The sequence below is a fragment of the Fusarium proliferatum genome, assembly GCF_900067095.1.
Source record: "Fusarium proliferatum ET1 genome assembly, contig: FPRO_scaffold009, whole genome shotgun sequence".
NCBI lineage: Eukaryota > Fungi > Ascomycota > Sordariomycetes > Hypocreales > Nectriaceae > Fusarium > Fusarium proliferatum.
Window position 1 is genome coordinate 1,982,325 of NW_022194798.1, and position 17,924 is coordinate 2,000,248.

Here is a 17,924-nt window from a genome sequence, read left to right on the forward strand (position 1 = left end):
TAAAGCTTCGGAAAGAGGTCATCTTATTCCAATAAAGCGGTCATCGGAAGACTGTTAACATAATAGCCTACTCGAACGAAAACAATGTTCTTATGTAATGTCATCGGAAACATATTTAAGGAGTTTATATAGCGATTGTCCTCTATGAAGCCCTTTCAAAGTCATTTTTGACACGTTGAGACAATTCTGCATCTGCCAACACCCTAATTGCTGTCATCGCAAGCCCTCTGGCACAATCCATAGCTGCTTTGTGAGCACCCTCCTTTCCAGCACATGTAGCAAAGTCTGGATGGTGTATAGATATATCTGGGGTAGTAGGGATAGCAAATCCACCATGGAAACCCGGAACATGGTACGAAACGTTACCCATGTCCGTTGAAGCAGGGACGTTCTCCTCTGGCTTTATCTTCAGTCCCAGCTTGGCCATTTCCTCGACGTAAGTGTTTGAAAGGGTGCTATTAACTAGAAGGTCGCTGTATAATGGTGCTCTAAGTTTGTTGAGTGAGCAAAACGATATGAGATAGAGGAGGTGAAACTCACATTTCGTATTCCAATTTGCAATTCGCTGCTACAGCTCCGGCCTCGAAGCAAGCATGCACTCTCTTGACGAGGTCACGGCATCCGGCCAGCGTGGGACTGCGAATGCACCAGTTCATTCGAGTGTACTGGGGGATAATATTAGGGACTGTACCACCATCTTCGAACACACCATGCACTCTCTCATCTGGTCTGATTTGCTGTCGCAACATGGAAACATTAACATATGCAGCAACAGCAGCATCTAGCGCGTTAATCCCATTCCACGGTTCCGCACCCGCATGCGATGCTCGGCCCTTGAAAATGACCTTGGTCTTGTATGCCGCAATGCTTCTCGTCCCAGCTACACCATTGTACACCAGCCCATCAGAGCTTGGTCCCGAGGTCATTGGATGCGACATCAAAGCTGCCGCGATATCCTGCGGGGGATCAAAAGCCCCAGCCTCAAGGAGCTTGATCTTACCGCCTCCGCCTTCTTCAGCAGGCGTTCCAAGGATGCGCAAGCGCCCGGGGAGCTTGGTCATCTGCAGAGCACGAGCGGCGCTGACAAAAGCCGCGAGAGAGGATGTAGCAATGAGGTTATGGCCGCAGCCATGGCCGATGCCTGGGAGTGCATCGTATTCAGCGCAGAAGACGACCTGACGACCTCCGGAGCCGAATGTTGCTTCAAAGGCGGTGTCGAGGCCCCATGCGTGGCGTTTGACTTGGAAACCATTATGTTCGAGGAAGTCGGTTAGTTTGTCGTGGGCAAAGACTTCTTGGTATGCGAGTTCGGGATGGGAGTGGATGCTGAGATTGACTTCTTGGAAGGCGGGATTGAGAGCATCCAGTGTTGAAGCGATAATTGAGCTGCACTGGTCGACGATGTCTACCTTCTGCAAAGGCACAACATCGCCAGACGTTGGCGCGAATCGGCCAGGGGAGGACGTTGAATCAATCACCATCATTTTGTCTGGGGAGATACAAGTATATTCTAAGCTATAAGACACCGTTGGATGCTTCTCACATGACATGCATTGTTATATACTACTCTCGACTCGCAGGTCAATGTGGATTTGTTCCGAGGAGTCTTAATTACCGGTTCGCGGTCCGGGTGATTCAGTGCGTTACCAGTACCCCGATAATGGCGAGTGCCAAGCCACTGAAAGCAACCCCAAGTTGTTATCAGGGTTAGTGATAGGGGACCTCCAGACCTGGGTAAAAGGCCAAACGCTTTCTGGACGTGTAGCCGACGAAAGATAGCGGGCTCCACTGAAATTGCCGACCAGTCTCATAAGTAAGGATCTCCTCACTCTGCAACTTCAATCACACATCCACTTGCCTGCTCATCCATCTTATGATTCTTGTTATCTCGTTCGACATTGTTTATTTGGCCATCATCGTCGGCTATCGGCTATCAATCCAAGAGCGGAAATAATAATGTCCTCATCTCCCTCCACTGCAACTTCACCAACGCCACTAGGCCGATCAGCTCCGAGATCCCGGAGCGGCTGCTGGACATGCCGAACCAAGAAGGTCAAATGCGACGAGATACGTCCTGTTTGCCGACGATGTCTGCGTCTCAAGCTCAGCTGCGATTATGCACCCCGACTCCGCACCTTTCCTAAAGGGTCCCCAGCTGGAACGTTTGTCCACTCAAGCCTCGACTTCTCTCGCGTTGAGCCCAAGCCTCACGCAGATGTATCAGACAAGCCTTTTTGTGGCAAACTCCGGTCTGAAAATGAGGGGAAATCCTCCTCAATATCCACCTCGTTGAGAACGCCTTTTGAATGGGGCACTTACGGGATGGTACTCGGCAGTGAAGAGATTGAAGCGATACAGTACTTCCGGGTGTCATTTTCGCCGCTGTACATCATGAAGAAGCCACGGTACTCTGCATTTGCGATTATGCTACGCCTCGCTACACATGAACCTCTTGTACTACATATGATACTTGCGATTGGAGGCTGCGGTATCGATTACCGGCACCAGTGGCATGAGAGACAGTACGGTGTATCGACAGATGGCGGTCCCTCAAAATACCGGACACTTGGGCTCAAGCACTACTCCGAGGCATTGCGAGAACTACACACCATATTGGGCGATGAAGAAACAGCCGCGTCCGCCAATCTTGATTCACTGACAAGCGGGCTGGTCCTCATGATTATGTATGAACAACTCCATGGCGATGCCAGATGCAAGGGACTTGCCAGTCATCTAAACGGGGCAGCGCTTATCTTGAAGCATCATTATGCTGATATCCTACAACGAGCCAGAGATACAAGTCAGTCAGTTCCTTTAATGAGAACAACCCAATCAGGAAGTCCTCGACATCTATCCCAATTTTGTGCTCGGCTGATAACAAGAATCTGCGGAATGGACGCTGCAGCGGCATCTTTTGGACTCGGCGGGCAGGTTACTAGGGTGCTCTGCAGGACCTTACCAGAAGGCGACGATAAGAGCAGTTTGCCGATGGGTCCAATCAAGAGACTGTCTAGTCTCCACGCTTATTCTGGACCGCTTTACCGTTTGGTCTGGGGCGATGACTACCCCGCAGTAGAGCTGATGGATGATCTAGAGAACCAGCAGGTCTTTGAACTGTTGGATGCTAGTGTTCAGCTACGGTACCTTATCTCCGAGATTACGAGTCTACAGCCAGTCGGTGGCTTAGGACTAGCGGAGGCTTTCAGTAAGGTCGAGACCGCGATTCAGGAGACGAGCGAGAGATACGTGAACATTCTTGCCTTTGCGTCACGGCTCACTTCAGCCACTGATAATTCTTACTCGATGGTCCTGAGCATACGCTGGGTAGTACCTATATACTACACCGAGGTCCTCGACTTTCTCCGCATCGCCAGAACCATACATCCTCCTCTAGAACCAGAACTTAGCAACAGCAAAACGATCCGTAAAATCATGAATCTAGCATTCCAAGCTTATCAACACGGAGGAGACGTGGCCATGGTTCGGATTGCCCGTCCACTATTCATGGTGGCTTTAGAGACTGACGAGGAGCTCCATGTTTCATGGATTCTTGAGAGATTTAGAGGTTTGGAACAGTTTGGGGAGCATTTTGCGCGCGCGGGTGACTTTTTGGAGAGGGTTTCGAAGATGAGGCCGGAATTGAGAACGAGTATCGATTTACGGACTGCGTTCTCGAATCAGGCTACTTCGATATGCTTGTGCCTAATGTAAGGGCTATTAAAGGACTAAATCTGAGCTTCGATAGTCTCAATTACAGAGACGCTTGTGAGATTCGATCTGCATCACCGTGCGTCTTTATGCCTTGTTTCCGAGGTACGCTCTTTGGTATATCGGGACTTAGGCTATCTGTGAAACCACGACGTAAGCTTGCTATCGTGTACCTGATCGATCTATGATACCCTAGTACACTCCACCGCCTTATCTCCCGTTGTGAATCCCCTCCCTTGTCGACAGGGATGTTGGCCGCCATTGGAACCTCTCGGCCTCATTCCGCGGATCCTCCACCATTTCCATCTGAAGTCTAGTCATAAAACTCTATCAATAAGATATGATACGGTACTTCAGATCTCTCATCAGCTACCCCGCACTTTCTCGTCGGCTATCAGAACCAATGTGGCTAGTTCATCTCAACTTCCCAAGCCATGGTGATAGCTAATGTAGTATTCGGTTGTTTGTGTTGCAAACGACTTCTCCCTGTTTCGTCAACGATAGCTCAACCTAAGATAAGTTCGATATGGAGCACTTAAGATGGCCCTTTCCCCCCTTTCCGTTCGACATCATCAAACAAGTCATCAACATCAAATCGCCTCCCAATACCAAGCCTAGCTTCTACGCCGGACAATCAATCTGCAACAATGACTAGCAAAGATGTATCAGACACTGTTGACATCAAGCTCGAAGACAAGGAGCTCGACAAAACAGACCATGCCTCAGTTGCCAATGGAGCCGTCCTGGGTCGAGATCTAACACCAGAAGAGGATCAAAGAATCCTGCGGAAAGCAGATCTTCAGTATGCACTCATAACCGACAAATCCATTTTCAAGACGGGAACTAACGTAGAACAGTCTTCTTCCTATCATGGCATTTGCCTACCTCTTCCAGTTCCTAGACAAAACTGCACTCAGCTATACCGCCATCCTCGGCCTTCGCGAGGATCTTCACCTCAAGGGAGAAGAATACGGCTGGTCATCTGCAATCTACTACTTTGGCTTCCTCGTCGCAACATACCCCATCGCCGGTGTACTGCTCGTTCGATTGCCCATTGCAAAGGTCATCGCTGTTACCATGTGAGTATCACTGTTCTGTCTACCCAAAGGTAGAGTTCGTTCTCTGACTGCCACTCCTAGGTTTATCTGGGGAGCCATTTTGATGTTTACGGCGCTTTGTCGCAACGCCAAAGACCTACTTGCAACTCGTTTCTTTCTCGGTGTGGCTGAGACTGCGATTGCCCCCGGTCTTTCTATGATTGTGGCTATGTGGTACAAAAGATCAGAGCAGCCATTACGTCAAGGTGCTTGGTTCCTCGGAAACACGTCTGCGGGTATTCTTGGTGGCCTTGTCAGTTATGGCTTCGGTGAAATTAAGACATTTTCTCCTTGGAAGGTAAGTGGAAGATATTATGGGGCTGATTTGTTATACTAACTTCTTTGAGGCCATCTTCATCTGCTTCGGAGCTTTGACGATAGCTGTTTCCATCATGGTTCTACTTTTTCTCCCCGATACTCCCGCCAATGCCCGTTTCTTGACCAAAGAGGAGAGAGCTCAAGCCATTGCTCGTGTTGAGGCAAATATGACTGGCATCAAGAATGACAAATGGAAGAGGGAGCAGGTTATGGAGGCACTCTGCGATCCAAACGCCTGGCTTCTCGCAGTCAGTTATCTTGCTGCAATCATCCCCAACAATGGACTTTTGACGGTAAGTCGTGCTCTTGTGCCTTTATGCATAACGACTCACAGCTTTACAGTTCAACACCATTGTTATCCAGGGTCTTGGCTTCTCAGTCCTAAAGACACTCCTTCTCAATATCCTGCCATCTGTCTTTCAGCTGGTCTTTGTTCTCATATCTGTCATTGGAAGTACCTATCTCCCAAACACTCGGCTGATGTTTATGGCTTTCAATGTCATTGTCAGCATCGTTGGAGCTGCGATGGTGCGTGAGGTTGACCCAGCCCATAAGTGGACTCGCTTTATGGGTTGTGCTCTCTCTGTTTCCTTTACTGCAAACTTTCCCATGACCATGGCGATGGTATCAAGTAATTTCGCTGGGTTTACTAAGAAGACTACGGTCAGTGCCATGGTATGTTGATCCCGGATTTGGCAGTACCCATCTGCATTACGCTAACTTGAACACAGGTCTTTATCGCATATTGTGCTGGGAATATTGTTGGTCCTCATCTCTTCTTCCCTTCTGAGGCCCCTGGCTACAAGTCGGGATTTCTGGCTATTATGATCTGCTTGGCAATTTCTGCTATTCTCTGCATCGTCCTGAGGTTCTATCTTATCTGGGAGAACAAGAAGCGGGATGATGCTGGAGATGCCATCGAGGGACCATCAGAAGGGATCAATCTTAGTGACAAAACAGATAGAGAGATCCCTCAGTTCCGTTACATCTATTAGCTAGACTGTATACTGTAGGCAGTATTATATAAATACAATCTTAAATTGTAGTAGTACTTAGTTATAAAAAACAATTATGATTATGAATAAGTAAGCTTACTTAATAAAAAGAAAAAGCTATAGCTTTACCTTACTTAAGATAACAGCTTACTGTTAGCATTAGGGTCTTGAAATCGCTTTCTTCAGAGCACTGCGGGCGGCCAGGTGAGGAAGCTGAATCAATTATCATCATTCTCGTCTAAGTAGCTGCGTGAATGGGGTTATTATTAGCTACCTGCGCTCAGTCTGGGGTTTCCGCCTAAGATTTGTGCAAGTGACATAATTGCGGTTCAGTGCTTCTCAAATGACATAGATTGTTATGTACTACTTAGAATTCGGAGATCACTGTAGGCAATGGATTCTCCGAGGTTGAGACTGCTCGGCCTGGGCAAACCCAAGGATCAAATGTGACGAGATACATCCCATTTGCCGACAATACGAACTCCTCATGCTCAGCTGCGACTAGAGGCACAGATAGCTTTTGATCATTGCCGACGGTGCGCTACGACTTTGGGAGGGAGAGATTGATCAAATAGGGATCCCGGCAGGAAAGTACTGTGCATTTTAAGTACTCCCTAGGTCACAACTTGCCCTAGAGTAGCACGCCTGACAAGAGATGCCATTTTGTTCTGAGACTTTACCTATAAAATATATGTCAAAGCCATCTGAAAGGGATGCCAATCTATGTTGAATATATCTTGATGGTATTTCCGTTCTTGAATAAAATGTTTGGTAAGATATCTTTCAATAATCTTTATCTCTGCGGTCGGATATGATAGCCGGGTTATTGGAACTATTGGGCTTAGTGCTAAGCACTACTGCAGACGTAGATAATTAAGAGATGTGATATGACAGCTGGCTGGTGGCTTGCGCCATAAAAGAAGTCAGGTGGTTATCTCACAAGGTCTAGAACAGTCTTTATGCATCAGCCCTGTTAACCCGGCTTTCAATACCTAGGTATAAGACTCACTTATGCCCGTCAGTTTTAGAGGATGTAGACCTTGAATCAGTTTTCAATAACACAAGAGCCCAATATGCACTGTCTTACCTCCTATTCCTTACCTCTCTATCTCTGGGTTATCTCCCTTTGTATTTTAAGCGCAAAGGCTTTACCTGGAGGCTGTGGCGGGTCTTTGGGCACTGTCAGTATCACTTCAGCACATATTCAGGGACTCAGGTGGACCTGTTCGAACATCGACCCAAGCTCTGTGCCGGGAAGTGGTGACAATCTGCTACTCTCACATTCGACTGAAAGTGATGTGAAGAAATGTGGAACATATTGTGGTAACCGCTTCTTACCTGGCGACGTCATGGCAGCTTTCTGGTACCCGTATAACTCGACGTGCCAGTGTTGGAACATTGGGTTATTCAAGGGCAGCTTCACCGCAGCTCAGCATAAAACCTCCAACATCACCCTTGTTGACTTTTACGATAGGCCGCCCAGCCCTGCGGTCAAATTTGGTATCTTTACCTGCCCAGCTGGTGCGTACAGCGCCAAAATGTCGACTTACGGCTCCTGTGGCCCTTTAAGCGTCACCCCTGCCAGTGCTCCTTTAGTCAAAGGCACATCAGCCTTGCTTACTTGTAGGAGCGTTAAGGCAGAGTATGCAATCCAGAATAGTAAAGGGACCTTTGATTGCTACAAGGGACTGTCAAAAGCGAAGTACCACTATCAGTACTTGTCGACACTCACTCTATACGACCTTCTTGACTTTCAAGCACCTAAGAAAAAGGAATAACGAGCCAAGTTTACAGTTCAATTGAACTTAAATCAATAAGGGGGATAGGGGACAGGTTATAGGGGTAATTTACAATCTAAATGCCTGGCTTTATATAGTTTAGCTATGTTACTTGAGTTAACCTAAATAAAAGACTTCTATTATTAATCTTGTTTTATAATTAATATATATATTAATATATATAAGATTATAATGAAATAAAAGTCTTTTTTTAAATATTAAAATTTAGTATTTTATAGATTAAATATTTTACAATAATATAAACTAATATTTAAATAAAGTGTTAATTATAATATAACTATATACTATAATAACCAGGACTTAAATTTGTCCCGCATCTTGTCCCTCCTCCTCCCCCCCCTATCCATATTAGGTGATAACCTGCCCGGTTTTGGGCTGTGTGAATGCGGCCTACCGCCATCAGGCCGAAGCAGCTCCTGGCCGCTCGCGCTGGGCTCGACTGCCCAGCTAATCATACCTCTGCGTCTCCATCGCCGCGCCAGCAACTCCAGCCGTTCCGCCTCGCGTGGCATATCACCAAAATACATTTGAAGGGCACCACGCACATTTTGCCGCCCTGTGAGAGTTGCAGAGTAATCTGCGCCGTGTTCGACGAAGATGCCGCACATATCGGCCTCAAACACTTGGCTGTCGATTGAGGGCTTGAGCAGCGCCGATATCGTCTTGTCGGGGACCATGCGACTAACGTAGTTGACCCAGATACTGGCCTGTGGTTTGGACAGAAACTGGAGGGCAGAGATGTCTGACGTCGTACCGTCTACGGCCATGGCATTCGGGTTGGCCCCCCGGTCCAGCAGCGCCCGCACCATCCTCGGTTTTATCTTGTACGCTACCATGGCCTGCTGCTGGCCGTGGAAATCAACCTCAAACAAGACATACCTCAACGCCCATGTTGCATCGAGACCGCACCTAAACACCGACATGTCCTTGAACTTCTCTCGGATGTACGAGTAAAATCCTCGCTGAAGCGCCAGCTTGACAAATTCGCGATTTGAAGGACCAGTGTTCGACTTCACGACGTACTCTCTCACCTCGTCAACAATGGATACATCGTATTCATATTCAACGTCTTCCAGCTTGGCAGCCTCGGATATGATTATTTCTACCACGGGATGCGGCAATGCGATGTTGATGGACTGATTCGCGAACTTGAAATAACGGCTTGCAGTTTGCACAATTGACTCAGATGGCTTGAAGCACTGTGGAACCCGGCTCTGCAGCTTGCACTTGACGGGTGGGCTGTGCAGGTAGTCGTTAACTGTGCGATGCAGAAAGTCTATGCGCTCGTGGCAGTCCGTAAAGTTCGTTCTATACCCGAGATCTTCGACAACCGTCATGAGATCTCCGCAGTAGGCCTTGAGCCGAGCTCGTAGCTTTCTCAAGGAATGAAGGTGGTCCACGCTCACGGGACCATCTTCTTCCTCGGGCAAAATGTGGGCTACCAAGGTTAGCGGAATGAGGGCGTTGCTCTCCATAACACCTAACAATATTCTCGACGATGCCTCGTGGTATCGCGGCACGATGATATCCAGCATCCTTCCAAAGTAATCTTCCAGCTCTGATGGGAAGTCATCCACGATTCGCTCCATCATCTTCACAGTATCCTCATTTGGCAACGACTCTTTCATATTCCGCACCACCAGGAACACCCACAGAAACACCCCCTTGACCTTGCTCACAATCTTGTGAAGCACATGCTGGTATTCCTGATTTTCTAGAACCAGCTGCTTGAAGCTGCGGTGCTGGCCCAGCATCTCATGCACATATCTCCGGATGTCCTCGATTATGCTCGTTCATGCGCAAAAGTGCTTTTTCGTCGTGCCCAAACGCTGCCTCGAATGTGTTCCACAGTCGGCTTGAGACACAGAGTTTGATATTAGGTGTGTCGCTGAGCTCCTGCACAGCCTGGGCTATCTCATGTGATTGGCCCATGTATTCGTCTAGACCATCCACGAAAAAGCAGAACTTAATGTCGGGATGACTAGATGTTCTTGACTTTTCACTGACGAGGCGGAAAATCTCTTGCAGTTCGCTCAGCGTCCATGGTTGATCTGTGATCCAGTCGTCCCATCTCGCCCCCAGCACCCGGGGCATAATCGCGGGCATCTGCCGAAGCACTTCATAAAGCAACGAACGCAAAAGACCGCTTTGGGATCGCTCAAGCTCTGCACCGGGTTTCCAAAAGAAGAAGTCCGCCATAACGAGGTTCTGCTGTTGTCCGGCCCAGCTTCGCAGATACTGTTTGGTCCGCGGGTCCAGATAGACAAACTTCATCAAGGTCGACTTGCCGAAACCGGCGTTGCCAGTAACCCAGTATACCCCCTTGCCCCTTTCAAGCCATTCACGAAAATGAAGCCGCTGGCCCTCGTGGTGTTTCTCATAGGCCCATTCGAGAGTGGTGAGGTGTCTGTCGGCGACGTTGTGGCGACGCAGCGTCATTCGGTGAAACCGCGACGACCGCAGCATATCTGTAGCTTTGGCGATCTCTTGAGCCTCAGCGTACAATTCGCCCAGCTTGTCGCGCTAGGCGCTATCGGTGAAGTGAGTCAAACACGCCGCATCTACCCCAGGCCTGCTGTGCTGAGGCGCATGCAGTATGTCGCGAAGCTCGTCCTTGAGGTCCTGGACGCGAGCGAGCATCACGTCCGATTTGATGCCAAGCTCATCGTTATTGCTTTTTTTGAGCGTGTCGATGGATCGCTGTAGAAACGATTGCCTATTCAAAACGGCATTGATCATCATAAGCTGCAGGTCAGACCTGTAGCCCTCTAGCCTGCCGACCATATAGTCAATCTTTCCTTGCACCCACACGCTTTGCAGCGCCTTTAAAACGCTGGACGTCATGCTGTGCGGAGTCGCAACCAAACCATCGAGCGCATCTTGCAGGTCATGGGCAGTCTCATTACACGCAATAGCCGTCTGCACAATACGTATCTCATCAGGGTCCCTCGACAGTCTCAAATTCTTCCGTTGGCGAAATGGCGCCGCCAGCTCCCGCAGGTTATCTAAAGATGCTCGGAGGTCGGCATGTTGGACGGGCGCGCCGTCAGTGGACGAGTAAATTTCGACGCCTTTACTGACCAGCTTGACTGAGAACTCGACAAACTGGAGGATATTACTGGCCAGGCCAACAGAGGATAGGGGATCCATGACTGCACCGGCTGGTGGTTGTCTTACTAGTGGAACTGGCCCTTCTGTTGGATAAAGTTCAAAGACTAACCTGTGGCCTAGTGAAGAACATCCGCGGGGGATATATTTGCAGGACTGGGAAATGCCTTGGCTGACTGGAAATCCCGCTTGTGACTTGAAAGTGCAAATGCAATCCCACCTTATTGCTTGCACTTGAGCATTTGACAAGGATAACGTCACCAATCAATGCTGTTGTGGCTTATGCATGGTGGGCTCTCTGAGGACTAAATCTTGACAACCGGGCAGAAGTGCATTTGAATGCAAAACTTTTCTTATTATTGGCTACTTATAGGCTGAACCCCGCGTGCGGCTGAGTAGACGACTGTGAAGCAGCGCCGTCACCTGGTTGTCAAATCATTTCCTTTTACCTCGATCCTTCAGCATGCAGCATAGAGCCTTTTTCTGTTTACACAAGAGTCCACGTCAGGGAAGCACAATCCCTCAAGAACCTCATTGAAACACAACAAGACGACTAGTCATTATGGATGAATGGGGTGGAGTGGCTGCAATCACGGCATTCCCATTTCAGCCACTTTTTCAGAGAATCAAGGACACCTTGCTAAGAATATTTTACTGGAACAGAACTTGCGAAGTTATACAGTGGAGTCGCATTGTACAGAGCCCTATTCAGACACGATGGTACGGCCTCGAGGTCGGAAACCAGTCAGCCGATACCCAAAGCCCCAAAAACAAATCGCTGATCCGCTTTCTGCACAATTTCTGGCAGGTAAAGCCAACGCCGACCGCGAGACCAGCTTGCTTTGAAATGTCAAAAGACTACCTCCAACTTGATTCTGATGTCCTTCTTGCCGATAGAGGTATTATCAAAAGAGATCAAGCTTAGGTAGAAGACAGATTCAGGGATTCTCAGTTCAATAAACATACACTAGTTAGGCTGCTGACTTTAGAGAGTATTATACATATAAAGGCTTGTGTCATCTTTGGCTAAAGTGGCGCATGGTAAAAAAAGACTATTATTCTAGATAATTGATTTCCATATTAATTTTTTATGCATTTTCTGTTATAAACTCTATCTACCGAGTATGGATATTAGCTATCATTGACTCGAAATTTCACCCCAGTACGTGCACCCTAGCCTCTAGGCTATCTGGTGCCTTCCTTGCCACTGTATACTTTGACGAACATCCGTCTTAGCCCATCCATATCACAAAACTCGATAACCTTTGTGACCTTTGAGCCATCCTCATTGAAGTCCAAAACCCACGAATGCTCTATGACGTCCTCTTCGCCATTCTTGTATTTCATGCCTGTCACAGTCGTTGCGGCTGATTTGCGTGCCTCGGTGTCGATAGTCAAGTCAGAGACGTCGCTGTAAGTGACTACGTATTTCTCGAGGTCGAGAGCCATGGCGGCTTCGTAGTCGGCGTTACTCAAGCCATCTTCCGGAGGCGATCCGAATAGCTGAAGAACACCAGCTGGCTTGAAGTATCTTTTGCAGGAGTCGGTGACATCACGGTTGATGATTGCTGGGTTGTTTTGTTCTCCAGCTTCTTTGTAGGCAGCCAGGAACTGTCTGGTTGTGTTTTCAATAGCGTCTCTGAGCTCTTGCTGTGATGTCATGCTCGCTGTGATATACCTTGATGTCTCATGCAGGTTTTAAATTTCTGTAAGGTTTGATCACAAGTACTCGGGTTTTACTCCGCAGTACACGTATTTATATGGATTACTTGCTTACAGTCAGCCAAGTCACAAGCCGTCAGCTGACGCAATCCTTGGGCGATGGGAATTGAGTAAGTTTGTTTAGAGCCAGAGTAAGCTTGGTGCTCTCTTGCGTCACCACGAGTATGGGATTGCTCGAGGAATGTACTGTCATTTAAGACTTTATTGAAGTTTAAATAGACGAACAAGATAACAAATTGGTCCGAAATTGGACTTGCCGCGGATCGTGTAGGGTATATCTATTTATAGAAACTGGTTATACGAATGTGACATGAAGCGGCGGAAAGATACTCCGAGTCACAGTGGGCAATTTCCAGTGCCGGAAGCGGCCGCCCGGTTGAAATAACCTTGCTTTGCAAAGCAGATATAAGGATAAAATAACCTCTGAAGAGCCCCATCTAAGCCCTATAAACTCGTCACCAAGGCCAACGGATTTAGAAGGTGGTTGCTGTGAAATTGGGTCGCTTCAGGCAGTGTTCACCAAAGATCAGGGCGGGCTGTGCTCATGACCCCACCTCTAAGGGCCAGCCTCCTTACCTTTTCCGTCGTAGATCGCTTCGATCAAGGAGAGCCCCGGCCCTTCGAAAGAAACTGTCACTTCTCCCTGCTCAACTCAACATCCCTCATGACTCACGCCATGTAAAGGAGACATCCCTGGAATGAAGGGCCAGTGCTTGTGTTATCATATACTAGGCCTTGCACGCCCGCTTATCACCACGTGGGGATCGTCCTTGGTAGCTGATCTCACGCCAGAATGTCAGACTTTGGTGCCAAGGTGAAATGGAAGAGGGCGAGGGCGCCCAAGGTGAGATCTGGCTGTAGAACATGGTAAGTAAAACAACCAGACACGTAAAATTCGGTACTAACCAAAGTAGCAAGTTCGTAGCATATCACTACTCTCAACTGAAACTTTGCTGATCGTAGTCCAGAATTCGGCACCTCAAATGCGATGAACGAAAACCCACGTGTTTCAGATGTGAAAAGGACAAACGGACGTGCGACGGCTACCTCAACCCCCCAGAAAGCAAGCCAAAGACAAAATCTCTCGCCCTCCATAGAAAACAGTATGATCTCATATCCCGTCGCCTCGCGACAGCCTCGAAGCTTCTTGTCCCAGCAGCTCTATCACCAGAGACATTCGGTTCGACGATTGAGTTGGACCTCTGCCACCACTTCCGAACATACACAGTATCAGAACTTGCGAGCTCACTCAACGCGATGAGCTTCTGGCACGCGTATGCGTTGCCACTCAGCCAGACTTCAAAACCGGTCAAGGCTGCGATTGGAGCGTTGGGAGGGGCGCACAAGGCTTTCAAGCTCCAGACCCAGACTGACCCATTAACGCAGTCCATTGCCCAATCTTACGAGATTGCATCTATCCAGCAATACAACAATGCAATTCGGGTGATGCAAGAGTACATGAACTCACCTGATAAAGACTTTCAGGTTATTCTAACTTGTTGCTTAATATTTATCTGCACCGAGAGTCTCTACGGGCGTTACAAGAACGTTACGCGGCATTTAGAAGCCGCCTTCTCCCTGTTGAACTCCTGTGATCGATGGGACCTGGCCAAGTTTATGGAAAACATTGGCCCTTCATTATGCGGTCTGGCATCTGATCTATTCTTCTACGTGGGAGACAATCATTCCTCGAAGCTTGTCTCGGAGATTACAGAATGGGCTGATAAACAGGACCCGATTGACCTAGAAGAACCCGGCGAGCCCTTCACTTCTGCACAAGCTGCAGCTGCAGCACTGACACGGGTCGAGACACTTTGCGATGTGGAGATGTACGCCGATTGCCCAAACTGTTCGGACGATGGGGTTCTGTGCGGTGAGGGTGGGGTTTCATGTGAGAGACGAGATAGAGGTCTGGTCTCGGAAGCCTTCTACCATCATTGGAGCGCACGATATCAAGCTTTCAAGAAGACATTCGATCCGTCCAAGGCCTCAGAGTCAGAGCTGTTTCGATTCAAAGTACTTGAGTGCGAAGAGACTACATGGCAGGCCACTTTCAAGCTCAACCACATCGACGACGACCTGGAAACAGCCGATTGCATCGAGATATTGAAGAAAGCAGAAGATATCATAAAGATGACGCAAAACGATAAAGGTCAGATCTTCACATTTCAGGCCAATCTCGTCCCTCCAATATCCTACGTTATAATATCATGCCAGGACACAAGTGTGCAATGGGAGGCGGTGAGGCTTCTGCGGTGTCTTGGGAGACGGGAGGGCGTTTGGGATAGCAGGAAAATGGCGGATATTTACACGAATATGATCAACGCAAAGACGAAGCAGCTGCTCACGTGGGAGGAGATTCCGGCTGACGTGCCACAGCTGACTGAACTTCTTGGTTCGCTTGAGATGTGAGGACATACAGACGGCAACAGATAGAGTCGAAATGATATTAGACTTGTTCACCAGATCATCACATACCCTTACCACCTTTCCAAGTTACCTCAATCCTGCAATTATAAGTCGAGTGTTCGACAGTGTCTTTCAGACAGCGCAAGAGAAGAGACCCGACTTGCCTGACTTATCGAAGGGAAAGGAGTGCAAAGGCCCAGGTCACCATAGGCTAGCACAGCTGTTACATAATTATTACATGATGATGACTGGCAAAATTGAACAAGTATGACAATTGAAATCTATCAAATATTACAAATGAACTCCCGCTATCACATGAGAGCAAACAAAGCAGCCGCCCCGACACCAGCCGATACAAACCAGCTTGGACCAAGCCTGGCTCCAGCAGCGTTGTCTGCCGCTTCCGCGGTCGCATTTCCTCCAATGATGTACTCGGGCTCATAGCTCTTGACAGCAGTGTTGTTAGACTTTCCATCCCAGCAATAGCGATCGAAGCAGGTCTTGCATGCGTCAGGAACAGCCTCATTCGCCTTCCACCAGCTTCTGCTCATGACAGCACATGCCACGCAAGTAGGCCACTCCTTGTCAATGGTAGCGTTACCCTGAGTAGCTCCATTGAGAGCATTGAGAATGATGTTGTCGCGTTCGGTAGTGGTATACGACATGTCGAAGGTGGAGACGTTACTGTGGTAGGTGTAGGGAGCGTTGGGGATGTAGAAGATCAGCGGAGGGGGAACTTCGCCGTCTGAAAGAGTGAAGTTGTTCGCGTCACAGCCAAAGAGCGTAGGGCGTTGGTTCAACTTCTCGTTGATAAAGGTCTCAGCTGATGGGACTGAGGGAAATAGTGTGCCGTTGCCAATGCTGGAACCAACACGGTCATATGTAGCACGAAGAGCAGTACCATTGGGCCAGTTGTTGTCCGTATCAGCAGACGAATCAATGGCAAAAATGATGTCAACGCCACGAACGGGCTGGATCAATGGGTGAAGAGGAATGTTCTGCAGATCCTCTCCACCATCGACAAGAGTCAACTGGCGGTCCTTGGAATTGACGCTCTTATCGGTAGGGTTCCATCCGAAGAAGGGGTTGGGTGCATACTGGGCGATATCCTCATCATCCTCGTCCAAGCCAACCAAGACGCCCTCAATGGCTTTGACAACAATGTCGGGAATATCATTCTCTTTGCCGACCTTGGTGATGTTGTTGAGAAGGAACTGGTTGAATAGTGAAGAGGATGTTCCCATAACAAAGCCGATCTGATCAAAGCCACGAACGCATTCACCCTTGGAGCTGATGCTGCCGTTGGTGAAGTTGGAAGCGAGATACTCAGTGGGTACGAAGCCAAAGGTTGTAGGATCCCATGTACCAAACTCGTATGGGTTGAACTCATATACAGTGGCGTTCAGGGAGATGACGCGCTCACCTGGAGCACGGCCATCAGCAACGAGGATGGGAAAGGGCGTGTCTGCGTCCTTGAAGTTGGAGGTATCGGCAATGGAAGAGAAAGTGTATGAAGGTCCACCCTCAGGCGCATTGACGAGCTGATACGACAATGCGCGGCCCCACCAATCAGTGAGAGTAGTATTCCAGCCCTTGTCCTTGTCGTCAACGGCATCTTTCATCTCATCCCAGTACTCGGCAGTGTTGAGAAGACTGATCCCAGAGCTCTTGGGGCCCTTGAAGATGGAGCGATCAAATCGCCAGACTTTGTCACCAGACTGTAAGTCTGGCACTGTTGAGAAGTTGTTGGCGAAAATAGATCCCACGAGCCAGCCACCGCCAGAAAGGCCAGCCAGATATGTTGCCGACTGGAGAAGGCCGCTGATGGGGCCGGTCTTGTTGTTGCGTGAATCAGCAGCTGAGAGAAATCCTGCACCGTTCATCAAAGCGCGATAACCACCGCCGGACGCGGCGATGGCGATGTTGGGTAGACCAGTCGCATTGTTTTTATGCTTCTCAACGAAGCTCTCGGCATCGAAGCCGGAAATGTTGGCTCGCGACAAGAATGTCTTTAGGTCATCGATTGTGTTGTTTCTGCGACGACGAACCCAGGATTCTTCCTCGCTAGACAGTCCATCGGCAAGACGAGCTTTTGGACGTGTTGAAGGGCAATCAACTACTTTCGGAGCATATCCGCCACTCGGAGAATTTGGTAGGGCTCGGATCTCGACTGAATTGTCCCTGGGGATCAAAGCCGTGTCTTCCGGAGCGGCAATGGCTGTGCTGAGCCAGAGCGTCAAGGCCACAAAACCGAGCATCCTGACTATCCAAAACAAAAAACAGCTGTCGAAGAAATAAAGATGAAATATAAAGTGACAAAAGAAGATGGGAATGCAAAGTGGAGGATTACAAAGTGCGAGGCCAGATAAATAAGCTGAGTAGGCCCTTCGGCCAAGGGGCGCAATTTACGGAGTAACCAACGGGTATGATCTCACTGGGTCTAAGCACATGCTAGAGTTTTACGGTGATTAATGGCTTTGACTGGTTGCAGGGAGTGACGCGGCATGAGTGGCTAGTTCGTTCCGTGGGCAGCGAGGATAAAAAAGGTTGGGATCCACCGACGGCTTCTTCGGCCGAGAGAGTTTCGGTTTTTTGGGACCTCGTTGTGGAGGCTGTGTCTCAGCTCGGAACATTCGGCACAAGCTAAGCCACAGAGAGAAATGACGTTGCCATGCCAGCTCATCCAGAGAGGGGAGAACGAAAGACAATGGCCACAGGGCTGATGGAGACAGGGAAGAGGTGAGGGGGCTGTACTTTGCTTCTGAGCA

At 48.7% G+C, this 17,924-nt stretch overlaps 9 protein-coding genes across 9 annotated transcripts; 4 read left to right on the plus strand and 5 right to left on the minus strand.

Moving 5' to 3' along the window:
* Positions 1–142: 142 nt before the first annotated feature.
* On the minus strand, positions 143–1,484 carry FPRO_15025 (uncharacterized protein; the record flags this gene model as incomplete). The annotated part of the gene is made up of 2 exons (XM_031220701.1): positions 143–488; positions 541–1,484. The coding sequence occupies 2 exons, from the start codon at positions 1,482–1,484 to the stop codon at positions 143–145; spliced, it is 1,290 nt and encodes a 429-aa protein (XP_031086333.1).
* Positions 1,485–1,956: 472 nt separating this feature from the next.
* On the plus strand, positions 1,957–3,711 carry FPRO_15024 (uncharacterized protein; the record flags this gene model as incomplete). Its single annotated transcript, XM_031220702.1, has 1 exon — positions 1,957–3,711. One exon carries the CDS (start codon positions 1,957–1,959, stop codon positions 3,709–3,711), a length of 1,755 nt encoding a protein of 584 aa, XP_031086334.1.
* A 644-nt stretch (positions 3,712–4,355) lies between these two features.
* On the plus strand, positions 4,356–6,118 carry FPRO_15023 (uncharacterized protein; the record flags this gene model as incomplete). Its single annotated transcript, XM_031220703.1, has 6 exons — positions 4,356–4,510; positions 4,566–4,787; positions 4,848–5,103; positions 5,153–5,416; positions 5,466–5,798; positions 5,855–6,118. 6 exons carry the CDS (start codon positions 4,356–4,358, stop codon positions 6,116–6,118), a joined length of 1,494 nt encoding a protein of 497 aa, XP_031086335.1.
* Positions 6,119–7,467: 1,349 nt separating this feature from the next.
* On the plus strand, positions 7,468–7,896 carry FPRO_15022 (uncharacterized protein; the record flags this gene model as incomplete). Its single annotated transcript, XM_031220705.1, has 1 exon — positions 7,468–7,896. The coding sequence occupies one exon, from the start codon at positions 7,468–7,470 to the stop codon at positions 7,894–7,896; it is 429 nt and encodes a 142-aa protein (XP_031086336.1).
* Positions 7,897–8,201: 305 nt separating this feature from the next.
* FPRO_15021 (uncharacterized protein) lies at positions 8,202–9,545 on the minus strand (the record flags this gene model as incomplete). The annotated part of the gene is made up of 1 exon (XM_031220706.1): positions 8,202–9,545. One exon carries the CDS (start codon positions 9,543–9,545, stop codon positions 8,202–8,204), a length of 1,344 nt encoding a protein of 447 aa, XP_031086337.1.
* A 127-nt stretch (positions 9,546–9,672) lies between these two features.
* Positions 9,673–11,067, minus strand: FPRO_15020 (uncharacterized protein; the record flags this gene model as incomplete). Its single annotated transcript, XM_031220707.1, has 2 exons — positions 9,673–10,440; positions 10,483–11,067. The coding sequence occupies 2 exons, from the start codon at positions 11,065–11,067 to the stop codon at positions 9,673–9,675; spliced, it is 1,353 nt and encodes a 450-aa protein (XP_031086338.1).
* Positions 11,068–12,210: 1,143 nt separating this feature from the next.
* On the minus strand, positions 12,211–12,687 carry FPRO_15019 (uncharacterized protein; the record flags this gene model as incomplete). Its single annotated transcript, XM_031220708.1, has 1 exon — positions 12,211–12,687. The coding sequence occupies one exon, from the start codon at positions 12,685–12,687 to the stop codon at positions 12,211–12,213; it is 477 nt and encodes a 158-aa protein (XP_031086339.1).
* Positions 12,688–13,540: 853 nt separating this feature from the next.
* On the plus strand, positions 13,541–15,159 carry FPRO_15018 (uncharacterized protein; the record flags this gene model as incomplete). Its single annotated transcript, XM_031220709.1, has 3 exons — positions 13,541–13,614; positions 13,666–13,668; positions 13,716–15,159. 3 exons carry the CDS (start codon positions 13,541–13,543, stop codon positions 15,157–15,159), a joined length of 1,521 nt encoding a protein of 506 aa, XP_031086340.1.
* Positions 15,160–15,467: 308 nt separating this feature from the next.
* FPRO_15017 (putative lysophospholipase (lpl)) lies at positions 15,468–17,414 on the minus strand (the record flags this gene model as incomplete). Its single annotated transcript, XM_031220710.1, has 1 exon — positions 15,468–17,414. The coding sequence occupies one exon, from the start codon at positions 17,412–17,414 to the stop codon at positions 15,468–15,470; it is 1,947 nt and encodes a 648-aa protein (XP_031086341.1).
* Positions 17,415–17,924: the final 510 nt, after the last annotated feature.